This window comes from Terrapene carolina, unplaced genomic scaffold (assembly GCF_002925995.2).
Source record: "Terrapene carolina triunguis isolate 2854851 unplaced genomic scaffold, T_m_triunguis-2.0 Scaffold68, whole genome shotgun sequence".
Taxonomy (NCBI): domain Eukaryota; kingdom Metazoa; phylum Chordata; order Testudines; family Emydidae; genus Terrapene; species Terrapene triunguis.
Window position 1 is genome coordinate 15,016,293 of NW_020664419.1, and position 17,604 is coordinate 15,033,896.

Below are 17,604 nucleotides of genomic sequence, written 5' to 3' on the forward strand. Positions count from 1 at the left end.
GAACCTGCCGCGTCAGCAGGTAAATAAACTGGCCCGGCCCGCTAGGGTGCTTACCCTGGCGAGCCGCGTGCCGAACGTTGCCGACCCATGTGTTAGCTCTTTTGACTGCCACTGCACTTTGAGTGGTTGTTTTCAGAAAACTATCCACAATTACTAAAAAATCTTTCTTGGTAACAGCTAATTTAGATCCCATCATTTTATATGTATGGTTGGGATTATGTTTTCTAATGTGAATTACTTTGCATTTATCAACATTGAATTTCATCTGCCATTTTGCTGCCCAGTCACCCAGTTTTGTTTGATCCCTTTGTAACTTGTCATAGTCTGCTCTGGACTTAATTATCTTGAGTAATGTTGTATCGTGTGCAAATTTTGCCACCTCACTATTTACCCCTTTTTCCAGCTCATTTATGAATATGTTGAACAGCACTGGTCCCAGTACAGACCCCTGGGGCACTCCACTATTTATCTCCCTCCATCGTGAAAACTGATCATTTATTCATACCTTTGTTTCCTACTTTTTAACCAGTTACTGATCCATGAGAGGACCTTCCCTCTTATCCCACGACAGTTTAAGAGCCTTTCATGAGGGACATTGTCAAAGGCTTTCTGAAAGTCCAAGTACACTATATCCACTGGATCTCCCTTGTCCAGATGTTTGTTGACTCCCCTCAAAGAATTCTAGCAGATTGGTGAGGCATGATTTCGCATTACAAATGCCATGTTGATTCTTCTCCAACAAATCATGTTAATCTCTCTATCTGATAATTCTGTTCTTTACTAGGGTTTCAGCCAATTTACCTGGTACTGAAGTTAGGCTTATCAGCCTATACTTGCCATTATCACCTCTGTAGCCTTTTTTGAAAATTGGCATCACATTAGCTATCCTCAAGTCATCTAATACAGAATCTGATTTAAATGATGTGTTACATACCCCAGATAGTAGTTTTGTAATTTCATATCTGAGTGCCTTCAGAACTCTTTGGTGAATACCATCTGGTCCTGGAGACTTATTACTGTTTAATTTATCAATTTGTTCAAAAACCTCCTCTAACGGACACCTCAATCTGTGACAGTTCCTCAGATTGGTCACCTAAAAAGAATGGCTCAGGTGTGGGAACTTCCCTCACATCCTCTACAGTGAAGACCATGCAAAGAATTCATGTAGCTTCTACGCAATGGTCTCATCTTTCTTGAGTGTTCCTTTAGCACCTCGATCGTCCAGTGGCCCCACTGGTTGTTTGGCAGGCTTCCTGCTTCTGATGTACTTTAAAAAAAAAGTTGTTAGTTTTTGAGTTTTTGGCTAGTTACTTTTCCAATTCTTTTTTGGCCTGCCTAATTATACTTTTATACTTGACATGCCAGAGTTTATGCTTCTTTCTATTTTCCTCAGTAGGATTTAGCTTCCAATTTTTAAAGGATCCCTTTTTGCCTCTAATTACTTCTTTTACTTTCTTGTTTAGCCATGGTGGCACTTTTTTGGTCCTCTTACTTTTTTTTTTTTATTTGGGGTATACATTTAATTGGAGCCTCTGTTGTGGTGTTTTTAAAATGTTTCCATGCAGCTTGCAGGCATTTCACTTTTGTGACTATATCTTTTAATTTCTGTTTAACTAGCTTTCTCATTTTTGTGTAGTTCCCATCTCTGAAGTTAAATGCTACTGTGGTGGCTTCTTTGGTGTCCCGTCCCCCCATGCACACACATCCTGAAAAGCCTAAATAATTATACAAGCTGCCCATACTTCTGTCTTTATTCTGCCAAACTGGGCTGAAAATCTAGCAAGAACGGTTCTCTTATGAGATTTCTGGTGCTTACTGCTTGGGTTGCAACTAGTACAGGCTTTCTGGTGGCATTTTGGCACTTCAGCTTGTGGTCCTGGCCAGTCATGTAAAAAGGAATAACTGTTGGGATGGAGGAAAAGATACTGTCTGCAATTTAGAACTCAGAAGAAGGTTCTCTTTGATATAGTTATTATTTTATCTGAATCAGTTAGCCCCACATTTAATCTCAAGTTCCCCTCTTTAAACAAACTGCTCATTCAGTCTAGATGAATGGCTGGGAAGTCTGGCGGTGCTTAATAGTTTCCATTTCACTGTTGATTGATTTGACAGCACATGGCTGTAGGTGCTGTGTGAATTATCTCCCTTATGCTTAGCTTTAAAAAAAAAACACACGCACATTTCTTTTCTGTAGTCTCAAGCCCCCTTCACTGGGAGATTTAGTAGTAGAATTTGGATTCTTTTTTCCCCTTCCCATTGATTTTAAAATGACATTATCCTTTAGTACGTTTGAGACCTGGAACTCATGTTTCTCCAGTTATGGAATCTGATTCTCTAACTGGCTCCATAAATACACAAGTTTAACCCCACCCCCCTGTGACGGGGCTGCCCGTGGGAGCCAGCTGAGGTCACTCAATTAGGGTGAACTGCAAACAAAACGGGGCAGACAAACCCCAAACGCTGGTGGATATTCCAATACTTAGTTTACCAAGCCAGTACAGAACAGCTTCTATAGTACCTCACTGGTTACTCAGAAGTCCAAACAACGCAGTTCCCTTAAAGTACCCAGCCTCAGGCCTCCGTCCAGACACACACGTCAGATATGATGACGATTACTGAAAATCTTATCTCATCATATAAAAGAAAAGGTTCTTCCAACCCCAAAGGGTCAGCCACATACCCAGGTCCAATTATAACTTAGATCTTACCCAAAATACATGCTTATAGTCAATTCTTATTAACTAAACTAAACATTTTTAAAAAGAAAAGAGAGTGTTGGTTAAAAGATCAATATACATACAGACTTGAATTCAATTCTTGAGGTTCAGATAAATAGCAGAGATGAGCTTGTAGTTGCCAAAAGTCCTTTTAGAAATAGTCCATAGGTTATAGTCCAATGTCCATATTCAGGGTGGCTCCAGTCAATGACTGGGGATCTCAATCTTCGTGGCTTAAGGTTTACCCCTCTTGAAACCCAAAGCAGATCTGAGATGAAGCAGGATCGTGTCCCAGGGTTCTTATACATTTCCAACAACCTTTTGGCCTGAGAAAATAGGCTTAACTCTCCTGCTTCCAAACATCCTGGCAATTAGCACAGGATAATTTATCCATTAAACAGTTCAGATACAGGTTACCACAACCTTCAAAGAGACATATAGACAATAATACTATTTCACTCAAGTATTTTCCTAAATGTTAATATTCCTTTTTTGATCTTTGAATCAAACAAGACTTGTTTGCTTACATCACAAGACCTGAGCAAACACCTACCCTTCTACCTCTAACAATGCAGACTTGCATTTCAAAGCTCAATTCATTTACATATCTTCCTAACCAGTCTGTAAAGTTTGGCCATGGGTCAGGTCAGTCTGTGAGTTAATTAACTCTTTCTGGCCCTGTCATCTTTCAATGATATATTATATCACACTCATAACATCACCCCCCCCCCATCACCCCTATGTGGAGACAACTAGTATTGTGTTAAGATTATTTTTTTTTAATTTGGAGAAGTGAGGAATCTTCAATTTTCTTTATCCTGCAATTGTTTTCTAAGGTAGGTATATAGAGATAGCTGCATGAATAGCTTGCAGTTGGTGGGAAAGTCTTCACTGGGATCCATTAATGGCACTGAATGCAGAAGACATATTGGTGGCACCTGTATATGTCTAATCCTTTTTCATGGAGGACTAGGAAGATTATTTAGGCATGTGAACCTTCGCCTCCCTCATGGGCTTCTTTTTTCATCTATTATTTTCCACTTTCTTAATCTTAGGGTTTTTTGGGTACAGCATGGACAGCAGCAGATTCAGAGGAAAGAAAAACTTTTCAGCCTAGAAGGCAATCAATAGCTCTTCCAATCCCATTCATGCACAAATCATTAGAAGCCTTTCTGTTAAAATAAAATCTGGACATTTTCCTTATACAAACTCAAATGAAAAAGAGCAAACTGATAGCAGTTCTGGTGCCATTAATCTCATGACCAATATCAGTCGCTGGTGCCATTAGACCCATGATGTGAGTGTTAACAAATCATTTTATTGCTGGCAATTAAATATATACTGAGATGCCATATCAACCACTGCAGCTCAAAATTAGATAGAGAATAAGATGATAAGTTAACAGTAGGAGTTTGTTATCAACCACCTGATCGGAATGGACACCAAAACGAATGGCCAATAGCAGATATCCAAACCACTACCAAGGAGGAGACTAATAGTACATCCTTTAACCCTCAGCCCCTACTTTGATCACTGCATACAGTCCGATGATTTTTCCAGGGCCCCTTAAGGCTGTTGGCAGTGTCTTGGCTGCATTTCTTAGACTACTGTTTCTACCCAGCGCTCCAGCCTAAGAACCATTTTCTCGCCCGTTTCCTTACAGGAGTTTAGAATGTCATAGGACACAGAACTGGAAGGAATCTTTTGGGTCATCAGGTCCACTATCCTCCTATTGCTGGTTACCCTATCATATAATCATGACATTGTTATCACCAGGAGTTAAACCCAAGATCTCTAGAGCTAACACATGAGCATAGCCAGTAGAGCAGGTTGAAAGTTTTCCATCAAAACTGTTTTTCCATGGACAATTGGGTTTTTGATTAAAGGAAAATGTTCACAAAAAGTGTCTGCTTTCTGTGGAAAGATTCAACATTTTGTTGAATAACTAAATGTTTTCGGCCAAAAACTGAAAACATTATGGCTACAAACTTTGTGGATTTTGTTTTTTCAATTAAAGGTCAAAACTTTTTGTGGGGAAAAAAGAAGTTCTAACAGATCTACTCTACAGAAATAGGTAGAGTAGTGGCAGACTCATTCCCTTTGTGGATCAGACACAAATGAATAACACACATTGAACTTTGGGGTCTTCAAAATCCAGATATAAACCTAAACTTGGGCTCACCATGTCTAATATTCAATTCCAGTAACAGAGTTGATGGGAAAGGAAATCAGTGTGGAAAAATGTAAAGTAGGGTAGAGTAAAGAATAGAAACGAAAAATACTGAATGCAAAATACACCCTAAAAGGACATTTTATTCCAAATGAGCACCAGGAAAGAAGTTTGGTGTTCACAGAGAATAGAACTCTGACACCTTCAAAATGTAAGTAAAATCCAGGAGATAAATTCAGCTATTGAGTACAAGTAGTCTTATGACAGCATTTAAGTACTTCATAAAGGAAAAATCAAAGCATAACTCCAAAACGGGGAATAACTGGCTAGGTAGTAATATGGCTGAAAAGGTTCTGGAGGGTTATAATGGATTATAAATTGAATGTGTGCCAACCATGTAATGCAGTTGCAAAAAAGTCTAATATCATTCTGGGATGTATTAGCAGGAATGTTGTATATAAGACAGAGGAGTTAATTGGCCCACTCTACTTGGCATTAACAAGGCCTCAGCTGGAGTATTATGTCCAGTTTTGGGTGCCAGCCTTTAGGAAAGATGTGAATAAGTTGGAGAGAGTTTAGAAGAGAGCTACAAAAATGACAAAAGAAAACCTGACCTATGAAGAAAGGTTAAAAAAACCTGGCATATTCAGACTTGAGAAAAGAAGACTGAGGAGGGAGGGAACTGATAGTATTCATGTACATTAAGACTGTTTTAAAGAGGATGGTGAGCAATTGTTCTTCATACCCACTGAAGGTAGGATGAAAAGTAATGGGGATAATCTTCAGCAAGGGAGATTTAGGCTAGACATAAGGAAAAACTTTCTAACTATAAGGATAGTTAAGCACTGGAATAGGCTTCCAAGGGAGGTTGTGGAATCCCCATCACTGGAAGAAGAACTGATTAGTCAAAGACCTATCAGAATGGTCTATGTGTTATTGGTCCTGCCTCAGCACAAGGGGGTGGACTAGATGACCTCTTAAAGTCTTTTCCAGCCCTACATTTCTATGATTCTAAGGTTAGGTGAGGTCTTGTTTGGAATGCTGTGCTGAATTCTGTATTCCTACTACTACCCATAAGGATATAGAGGAAGAAGAGGTCCACTGGAGGACAAATTTAGTGACTTCGGGACTCCAGGAACTAGTCTTTACAGAATAAACAAGGAAACTGGGAGACATATCATTCCCCTCTGTTTTAACCCTGGACAAGCTGAGATGTGCACTAATGACCCTAACTGGCAGGTAACTTCATAATGAAGGAGCAGCAACACCGTCCCTCTGCGCAGTCACCACTTTGGGTTTTTATGGGTTTTGTGGGGGCATGGCTGCTCAGATGTGATGGCATGAGGAGGGAGCCAGTCTGGGAAACAAGCAGGAAAAATTGGAAGTCCTGGCACAATCAAGGAACTATGATGTGATTGGAATAACAGAAACTTGGTGGGGCAATTCACATGACTGGAGCATTGTCATGGATGGATATAAACATGGAAGGACAGGTACGGGAGGAAAGGTGGAGGAGTTGTATTGTATGTAAGAGAGCGGTATGATTGCTCAGAGCTCCAGTATGAAACTCGAAAAAAGCCTGTTGAGAGTCTTTGGGTTAAATTTAGAGGAGAGAGCAACAAGGGTGATGTTGTGGTGGGCGTGTGCTCTAGATCACCGGATCAGAAGGATGAGGTAGACAAGGCTTTCTATGGACAACTAAGTGAAGTTGCCAGATCACAGGCCCTGGTTCTAATGGGGGACTTCAATCACCCTGACATCTGCTGGGAGAGCAATACAGCAGTGCACAGATAACCCAGGAAGTTTTTGGAGAGTGTTGGGGACAACTTCCTGATACAAGTGCTGGAGGAACCAACTAGGGACCATGCAGAAAAGGACCTGGGGATTACAGTGGACAAGAAGCTGGATATAAATCAGCAGTGTGCCCTTGTTGCCAAGAAGGCCAACAGCATATTGGGCTGTATTAGTAGGAGCATTACCAGCAGATCGAGGCAAGTGATTATTCCCCTCTATTCGGCACTGGTGAGGCCACACCTGTAGTATTGCGTCAAGTTTTGGTCCCCCCCCTCCCCCCCACAGAAAGGATGTCGACAAATTGGAGAGAGTCCAGCCAAGGGCAATGAAAATGATCAGGCAGCTGGGGCACATGACCTACGAGGAGAGGCTGAGGGAACTGGGCTTATTTAGTCTGCAGAAGAGAAGAGTGAGGGGGGATTTGATAGCAGCCTTCAACTACCTGAAGGGGGGTTCCAAAAAGGATGAAGCTAGGCTGTTCTCAGTGGTTGCAGATGACAGAACAAGAAGCAATGGTCTCAAGTTGCAGTGGGGGAGGTCTAGGTTGGATATTAGGAAACACTATTTCACTAGGAGGGTGGTGAAGCACTGGAATGGGTTACCTAGGGAGGTGATGGAATCTCCATCCTTAGAGGTTTTTAAGGCCTGGCTTGACAAAACCCTGGCTGGGATGATTTAGTTGGGGTTGGTCCTGCTTTGAGCAGGTGATTGGACTCGATGACCTCCTGAGGTCTCTTCCAACCCTAATATTCTATGATTCTATGTGACATCATCCTATGACATACTTATGTGGAAACAACCACTGGGATTAGTGCTGATCCTGCAAACAGTCTCAGAAATTAGATTAAGGGTGGCTCTGGTTCACGCATGAGCAAGGAGGAATCCAGATTGCCAGAAGTAGAAGGCCATGGTGCACAGTGCGGGTCTTGTCCTGAGATTTCTTCAATTGCCCCACGGATCTCTGGAAATATATGCTTTTGGCAGGCCTTCTACTCCCTACACAATCCATTTCCCTGCTCACATGAATTGTCAGGAGTACCACAAGTGGCAGAGTTCTTAGTGTAATTTCACCTATCTGATGGGCTCTTCTTTGGCAGAGTATGTTATAGTGCTGTGTCTGTCTTCGCTGAAAAAACAGAGGCTTTGGTGGGTATCTCATTGAGGCAGGCATGGTTTGGAAAGTTACCTGCTAATCGTCTCTTAAGAGTGACTATAATTTAAGTGCAAAGTGTCATGAAATACATCTCAAAACCAACGCGGTCTTAAAGGAACCTAGGTAGTGTTCAAATAGCTGGACTGAGTGACTGAAAGCAGCCAATGGTAATAGAGTTTTAAAGAGTTACTTGATGGCTGAATTTACAAGGGAAGAATCATTGTGGGAATATGAACTGATGGTTAGGACAGACCAATGATTCATGATGCACTGTTTCCTTTTATCTCTATTTTCCAGTGTCAATTATTAATCCATTTTCAAAGTATATTTAGGGTGTCTTATTTAACTTCGGGTCACATTGCAAGGCAGTTTGCAGAAGCCTGCACCGGAAATAACACACACCAAGTCAAACTTAAATATCATTAACTTGGATGGGATATTATCTGGGTTCTGGGCTGTATTTGAAATTATTTGTTTTTAGATTTTTGGCACATTTCATGTATAAATACAATCCCTTTGTATTCTTTGTCTTCAAGCTTTAAGGCTGACCAAGATGACAGGAAAACTTTTCTAAGTGAGAGCTTTTAGCACAAACGTTTCTATCCTCAGCATTATATCCATTATATTAAAATAAGTGAAAAGTGCCATCCATAGCAATCTTTTCAAGAAAAAACCCTATATTTATGTTTCCTGGGAAATTGTGTTATTCAACGTGTGAACAGATATTGTTCATTGTTCTTTATTAAGTGTAATGTCACAGTGTGGTATCTGTATATATTTCTCAACTTGCCAAGGGCCAAAAGCAGGAGAATTAATTAATTTTGAGTATCAAAAATAGTAAACCAAAATAAACCATCTAAAGCAAAAATAATTTCTTTAGAGTTGGCATACAGTGACCACATGAAATTAACCTAATAAATAGAGGTTTAGCACCAGTTTACTAAATTGCTAAGGGCTGTGCTTAAAAACTCAAGGCATACAGTAAGATTACCAAAGATATTAATGAGCAGTTGAGAAATGTAATGGTACGATGTCTGAAGAGGAGGATGTTTCCATACACAATTTGTGTGGGACTAGATGGTGTATCGATGATACTTCCTTTGGATTCCCTGTACTGTATCAAAAGTCATCAAATGCAATGAAGGAATGTTTCATAAAGAGTAACAGGAAGGTCCATTGGGATTCTCATTGTAGGACTATCCTACTCACTTTGTCAAATGAATATGAAGTAAAGTAGAGCATAAAGGTGTTTGCAGCATGTAATTGTGATGAATAGCTCTTTCTTAACATTGATTACATTTATATCTTACAAGCTTTTTTGTAACCCATTATTCCTGCTCTGTACAGCAAGGCCTACCAACCACCGACCTACAGAAAGCTCTGTCTCCACTGGCTCGTCAGTCAGTAGTTTTGGCAGCGGATATAGCATGGATAGCGAAGGAAGCAGCAGCACCACAGGGGAGAACAATCTGTTTCCTATTCCAAGAATGTAAGGCTTTTTCTTTAATACACTGTATTGTCCTGACAATACTATGTACAGCACTTTGAGGCCTCAGGCTTCCTCATATGTCATTTCTTCCCAAGACTTGTGTTACACAGTATAACAGCTAATAGCATTTAACCAGATAGGACTCTTGTCAGAGTCCGTAATTGCATTTTCCACTCTTGCACAATTATAAATGTTCAAGCCCACTATACCCATGATTCTACAGAACAAACTAATCTCTGCAATCCAGGAGCAACCTCATCCTCATTCCTTTTTGTGCACATTTGTAGAGATGGGCTTGAGACACAAAGTGCAGATGGAGAGCAGAACTTCCGCCAAATTTGGGGATGTTCAATTTGGGTCTTTAATTTGGCCCCATTCTCGACACAGGTACTAACAGCAAAATTCAGATCCAAACCTCCCTAAAATTTAGGAATTTGAATTTGTATTTTTGGTTCGTCCCATGTCTGCATTATCATAGCAGTTTGAGGAAGACTTCTTCATCAAATCCCTTCTTTTGCCAATATAGGGGTATTCTCCACAGTCTGACAAGTTTCACCATCAGGAAGTTTATCCTTATTTTACAAGACTAAGCTTTATTATTATTAACCTTATCCATTACTTCTAGTTATACCCCTTGTATCATGCTAGATAATTTCTCTCCCCTTCTGATGTTAACACTCTTCAGGCGGAAATAGATCAATTGTTTTCAAAGTCTGTCTGGCCCATGAAACATTTGCTGATGGTCTTTGAAGAGCTAGCTGGTCACACCAGGCTGGCTATGCATATTGACCCTATTCGCTGCAGCACCTAATCCCACCACTGTGTGGTACTAAGAGTCGGTTAATGCTGCTAGGAAGAGTGCTGGCTATGGCTTGGCACCCTTTGGCCCTCTTCAGAGGGGAGTACAAAACATGGGGCTGTCTAAGGGCTGGTCCACACTAACCCCCCAGTTCAAACTAAGATACGCAACTTCAGCTACGTGAATAACGTAGCTGAAGTTGAAGTATCTTAGTTCAAACTACAAGGTACTTACCGCGGGTCCACACGCAGCAGGCAGGCTCCCCCGTCGACTCCGTGTACTCCTCTCGCGGAGCAGGAGTACCGGTGTCGACGGCGAGCACTTCTGGGATCGATTGCTTACCGCCGAACCCGGAGGTAAGTATAGACGTACCCTGAGACATAACAGCAACATGACTCCCATTGCTAGAGAGCTGTGTGGATGCTGAGCACCTCACTTCAGTAGAGAAATTCTGATTTCCTCCAGCTCTGACTCTGACCCCATGTTTCTAAATCAGACCCACCCTTTGGCCAGCCCCAGTGCTATCAGCCCAACACTGGGCTGGAACCACACTAATGTCTAATGAACCTTTTCAAGGAAATCTTCCTTTCCTTGGCCTTTTCCCAGCACACTCTGGTCAGTTCTTGCTCTGCCATCCTGAAATCTGATGCACAAGAGATGAAAGCAACTTTTTTAAAGGTTCTTGACATTATAAACGAAACAAAACCAATTTGTTCTCTAGAGTTTGTGACATTCCAAAGTGCTCATCCCTTGTTGAAATGTAGTGGAATGGCAAATGACTGTAACTTATTAGATGCTAACAAGGAAAAGAGCTCTCAATCTTACTTTTAAGTTTCCCCTTCAGCAGCTTAGGGGAAGGGGGAAATGATCTCAGGCAGTAAAGTTCCATCTGATTAATTTTTTATTGAATCTTTCACTCAACCTTGCTGTAGATTAAAACCAATTGTACTTCAGGGGAACAAAAATTATTTTTAATTGTATTTTACAACCCAGATGCATAATTAGTTTATAATGATTCCTAAAGATAAAATACAAGTCCATGGCATGTTAGGGAAGCCTGAGTTTTAAACCACTCTTATTTTGGGCCTAGTGCTGCTGGCCATTTGAATATCTAGCTAAGAAAAAAAAAATTAAAAAGTGATACTATGGGGATTATTTGATGAGGTAGCTAATTAGAAGCATGTCATTGCAGATGTTAGACATTGTTACAAATCTCAAGGGAAATTAATAATTATATAACAATAGAAGAAAGCATTTTATATAATCACTGCATTTGGTGGGTCATTTTTTTGCATCTCTCATTATCAAAATGCCAGCGCTTGTATGAAACTTCTGAAAATTACCAATGTCACTCAGACCAAACCCTGCTGGAGAATAGGGACCAGATTCTTCATTGCCCAATCCATTGTGTAGACTTTTACACCAGTGCAAAGAGGCGGGTGTGAAATGCTACTAAACTAGAATGGTAAATGACTACACAATTTGCAGGGAATCTGACCCTGGGCACTAATAATTCTCTACAGCATATTTGCCATACTTCGTAATAAAGTTCATCCCGAAAAAAGAAATACTTTGCTAGGCAATTAAACTGAATTCAAAATTCTGTTTAGTATTTACGTTTTCCCCATCAGATTTTTTTTATTTTATCACAGAGAAGGACCACTTCCTTCTGCAATGTGAAACTTAAGAGCCTGACCCTCAGCTGGTGTAGCTCAACACTGCTCCATTTGACTACAATGGAACAATTCCGATTTACACCAGTTGAGGATCTGGCACTACATCTCTATCACGGTATATTGTAAGGTCATCCATTGTAAATTGGAAGAGTCAATTCAAAATTGCAAAGTTTATTTTCTGGAGGATTGTAATTATGCCTCAAAGCATGTTGTGACTTGCTAGAATAGTTAAAGAGTAAACTGAAATAAACAACACAGGACCAGATACTGATCTCTGTTACTCTGTTATCTCTGTAACATAGATAAAAACCTGCCCATATTAACCAAATGAATAGAAGAAATAACTCTTCTTCTAAATCAAAGGAATTTTATCACACTGGGTAGCTGTCAAGATCAGACATAATAGATGAGATCAGAGTTATAGTGTCTCAATGATGAGTTGTTTATCATGCTCAATGAGTATGAAAGAGCCTTCCCATCCCAACCTGAATTGTAGTATCACAACAGTTATTAAAGAAATACTGTGATTGAGCAAAAACTTGTCTTACTGTACAAATCATAGTAATCTAATTCAAATATCTTGCTGAGGATGCCTGTTATGGTATAAGAGCACTGACTCATGAATGATGTGACCAAAAACATAAAGAGACAAAGTGGGTGAGGTAATATTTTTTACTGGACCCACTTCTGTTAGTGAGACAAGTTTTTGAGCTTACACAGAGCTCTTCTGCAGGTCTGGGAAATATAGCTAAATACAAAGCGAACCAGATTGTTCAGCATAAGTAGTTAATATATATCGTAAAGGCCCATGTAAGGTGAAGAGGCCCATTAACACTTCGCCAGTCATAGTGGGGGAAAGAGGGGAGGGAAGCTGGGGAAGAGGGGGGTTGTGTGTTATAGATTATTGTAATAGACCATAAATCCAGTATTTTTATTAAGTCCATGATTTTTTGTGTCTAACAACATTATGAATTTAAGCTCCCAGGCTCATCTTTTGAAGGTGTTGTGCAGGTTTCCTTTCAGGATGAGGACTGAGAGGTCGATATGAAGTGATCATTTTGTGAAAAGTGTGCACTCATGGGTGATATTGTGTTTTTTTCTTTTATATTTCTCTGTGTGAGTTCATTGGAGAATGTAGTGATAGTCTGGTTTCATCTACATAGTTGTTATTGGGCATATTCCCCCTCCTTTCTTCCCTATGACTGGAGAGCTGTTAATGGGCTACTTCACCTTGAATGGTTCCTTGAAATATATGTTAACTACTTATGCTAAACAATCTGTTCCACCCTGTATTTAGCTGTGGCACTCAGTACATTTCCCAGACCCGAAGAAGAGCTCTGTGTAAACTTGAAAGCTTCTTTCGCTCTCCAACAGAAGTTGGTCCAATAAAAGATATTACCTCACCTACTTTGTCTCCCTAATATCCTGCTAGTAACGTGGCTGCAACGACACTGCATCCGGTCAAGAGCTGTGATATATTAGAATATTACATGGGATAATGCTTATGTAACTAAGATCAGTTTCTGGACCTGTGTTATTTATTTCACCTTTCCCCTTAACCATAACAGACCGATTGGGAGAGTAGAATTTGATCAAGTAACAAGCTTTCCAAAGATGTGATTACAAGCTTCTGCAAAAAAGAATTTAGCATCTCTGAAGTCTCTTCCAGTTGGCAAAGGGAGACTTGCTGTTTACAGAAACAAGAAATTCTGCATGTCCAATCACATTCTCTGCAAAATTATTGCCTTTCCTGTTATTTATGAAAAATATTTGGCACCCTTGATTGTTTCTTCTCTTTTTGGACTGTACCAATGCCCTTTCTGTTTGAGGATTTCTTTTGTGCTTTGGTATCTTCTGTTCAAGGCTTCATTGACCGTTACAAAACTGCTTTTTTCAACAGAGGGAAGATGAGCCAGAATGGACAAGAATCAGTAAAGCAGTCAGGAGTGGGATTAACTGATGCAGAAGGTAAAATGAAATACAAACAACATTACAAAGAGGTGCCTGACAGTTTATACAAAAGAATAATTATTCTTTCAACTTTTCACGTTAAGAAGTATTAGCTGAATCTGTGTTTGTATTACAGTCTTAAGGCCTGACTCTGAGGGTCCTTGCTATACCCTAGCAATGTCAAAGGGCTTTAGTGTAAATGAGAATCAGATCTTAGCTGTTTATTTAAGGTCATTAAATAGCCATCTTGCAATGAATAACAATTCTCACACAGCAGTTCTCATTGCTTTTCATGCTACTGGAGTAAAAAGAAATGCTTAATGTAGTCTATGGAACTGATTCCATGCCCCCACTGAATTCAATAGAAAGACTCTCCACTAGGCACTGGATCAGGCTTTTCTTAGTACATTTCATGCTACCCACTAAATATAGGAAACATAATATGAGGTGGCTCCATCCAACATTAAGTTAAAATAAAGGGACTATCTTAACCTCCAGGCTGACTGCTGGTCTTGTACCCAGATGAAGCTCCTTGAGAATATTGGTTTGATGGGGAAGATCTTGGATTTTTTTATTTAAATCTATGAGGAAAGTTAATGTCCATGACAATGAGGACCATATGCCTATCAGTGCCTGTGAGGTTCCCCACACAGCTGTCCCAAAGTTGCTCAGACCACAAATATAACACCCCCACTATTCCTGCATGGGCATCTCTTCCCCAAATACCGACAGTAATCTCTAAAATGGGTCATGCTTTTGTGATGTACACCAATAGAATGAACTATCAAAGAACAGTGTTGGTGGGAATTAGCATGATATAGACAATGTCCATAAAATGGGGCGGGGGGAAATTAGAATTAGAGCTGGTTGGAAAATGGTGTTTTTCTGTGGAGAAATCATATTTTTGGTGAAAAATCAAAATCCCAAATATTTCGTCCAAAAACATATATTGCAGTTTTGAAATGCTGCTACAGTGCTTTATAGGAATTGTAGTTTGGATGTATCATGTTCCAATTCTCCTCTCTAGGCCAGGCTCCTTGGTCAGACTACATGATACATCAACATCTCCCTTCTGGGTGAAAAGAGAAGTTGCAACCATCATGGCAGTCATAGTGCATCATGGGACATGACGTCTAGCTGGGGAGCTTGTCCTCTATAGGAGAATGGGAGCAGAAAGTTTTTGTGGAAAAAAATTTAAGTCAAAGCCCCAATTTTTCATTGTAAGACAGTTTCAATGGAAAATTTTTGACCAGCCCTAACTAGAGTGAGTCCATGAAACTCATTTTCACTTGTGAGTATTAAGTCCCTACTTGAATCTGGGCCTGAAAGATTAGTACCCTGATCCCAGGTGCCACCTAAGATAAACACCAAAATCTGGAATGTTCACGGAAACAGCTTGTGTTTCAGTGTGTTATGCATATTTTTTATTTTCTAAACAATATTTTTAGAAGTGATTATATTAATATGATTGTAACTAGTGCTGCACAGCCTGGTAGGCTATTCTGTCAAGAGATTCCCACGCAAAAGATGTTTGCCCTTAAGACATTGAAGCTTTCCATTTTTTAATTCCCGCATTGTTGGTTTTTAGTCATCCTGTGCACTGTTTCCACTCTATGTGGTGATTAAAATTCAGAATCTGACTCTCCTCTCACTTACACTAGACTAAGGCTGTGTCTACATTACGGACCTTACAGCGACACAGCTGTATCGCTGCAGCTGCACCGTCATAAGGTTTCCTATGTAGCCATTCTATGCCGATGGAAGAGAGCTCTCCCTCCGGCATAAAAAAACTACCCCCAGTGACTGGCAAAAGTTCCCGCCAACATAGCGCTGTCCACACTGGCACTTTTGTTTGTGAAATTTATGTCATCCTTGACCAGCAAAAGTTTTGCTGACAAAAGTGCTAGTGTAGATAAAGCCTCAGTATAGCCAATAGAGTTACACTAGGTGTGAGAGAAGAATCAGGTCCTTAGATGGCGCTGGAACCAATCTGATGAGTTCTCGTTACTAGTACTCAGAGTAGTTCAGCAATCTGGTTCAACAGCTCCAAAGGCAGCTGTATCAAAATCGGCATGTCACATGTCACAAATGTCTTTAAACAAATGTAGGGATTCAGGGCACGCCTACACAGGGCCGCCGAGAGCGGGTTCGGGCCCCGGTGAAAATTTTTTTTCGGGCCCCCTGGCAAGGGCGGACCAGCTAAATAGCTGGGGAAACCGGGCCCCCTTCCGGACCACCGGGCCCCAGTAATTTGTACCGGCTTCCCCCCCCTCTCATCGGCCCTGGGTCTACACTACAGCGGGAATCGATGCTCTGAGATTGATCCACCTGTGGTTGATTTAGCGGGTCTAGTAAAGACCCACCAAATCAACTGCAGATCGCTCTCCAGTCAACCGCAGTACTCTACCCCCGATGAGAAGAGTAAGGTAAGTCGACAGGAGATTTTCTCCCGTCGACTCCCTGCGGTAACTCAACCTAAGGTACATCAACTCTTGCTATGTTATTCATGCGTAGGTAGCATAGGTCGACTTACCGCGGCAGCATATACATAGCCTTAGACTGAGAAAAGTGGTCTCATGTTTGGACAAGACAGACAGGAAACCCCTCCTCCTACCCCCCCCCATAAGGTTCAAGTCACAGATGGGATGCAGAGTATTAAAAAAAATACAGAGATGGGAGGAATAGGTTGCAAGGCTCCTCTCCAATTTTGCACAATCTTTGTAGGTAATTAAGATGTGCAAGTATGTGATTATTTACAAATCTGTACTTAGATGCCTAAATGACCAAAATTAAAGGTGTGTATATCGCTTTACAGGAAAATTTGGGCAGTTATCCACACCTCTAATTTTGCAGACAAAGAGAAAAAGAAGAGAAGAAACATTAAGATTAAAATGTTATCCTTAACATCCATAGCAGTAGAAGATTTATAAGTATAATTCTAATAAATATGATTCCCTGAATTATACTTAAGGTGAGTTTGATTTATTTTACCTTCACGGAATTAATGATGCCTTTGAGTGAGCTCAGTGAACCAAAGTACAATATAGGACAGGAATCAGATAAATAGTAAAGCTATGTACATTTGGGCTCACCTGAGATAGTCCCTCCTTCACATTGAATTCACATTCTATGTTTATATCCACTAACAGATGCCTTGAAACAAACCCTCAGGTCTTTACATCCTTTACCTTTAGAATGTTTGAAATCTAGATCCAGATTCTGATCCAAATTTTGTGACTTAGATCTGTTTCTAATATCCAGTAATACCAATTTTCTGAAGCAGTGCTTAATTAGTGCCTGGGCTGAGCCACATTACCTCTAGGCTTGGCTATTCATAGCCCCAGCAACTCTGGGCTTGCCATGTCAGTTAAGAAAGTAAAAATAACTGCTTGAGCCCTGGCACCTCTTTCATTACAAATTAAGCACGGCTCAGAAGGAAACAACCATTTAAAATAGACTAAGTTGTCATTCATAAATGTCTATGTTCATCTTGCTCGCTCTCTCTCTATTTAAATTTCATCCAATAAAAATATTAGGAAGGAAACACAGGACTTTAATAGAAAATTATCTATGGATATCTTACATAATGTGTGATGTGTATTTTAATACATGTGCATATAAAAATAATCAGTACTAGATGATAGTGGACTTGCTTAAATTTTTACTAGTGTCTGGATAGAATACAGTTTGATATTTGGTACAGGAGATCTAGACTTTAAAGAGGAACAACTGTAGCTTAGGGAGCAGGATATAAAAAAGCTGGTGGAGCAACACATTGAATAGGTTTTTTCTCCGACACATTTGTGAATTCCCCTAAAGTAAATAGGCAGCAAGAATACACTGATGGCACTGTAGC

At 40.3% G+C, this 17,604-nt stretch overlaps 1 protein-coding gene across 1 annotated transcript in view; it reads left to right on the top strand.

Annotated features, from left to right (window-relative positions):
• Window positions 1–17,604, top strand: part of PCLO (piccolo presynaptic cytomatrix protein) — a 515,291-nt gene that overhangs the window by 451,356 nt on the left and 46,331 nt on the right. The window contains exons 23-24 of the mRNA XM_026648937.1: window positions 9,182–9,323; window positions 13,699–13,766. Of these exons, the coding sequence (XP_026504722.1) occupies window positions 9,182–9,323; window positions 13,699–13,766 (210 nt within the window). The remainder of the gene's footprint in view (window positions 1–9,181; window positions 9,324–13,698; window positions 13,767–17,604) is intronic.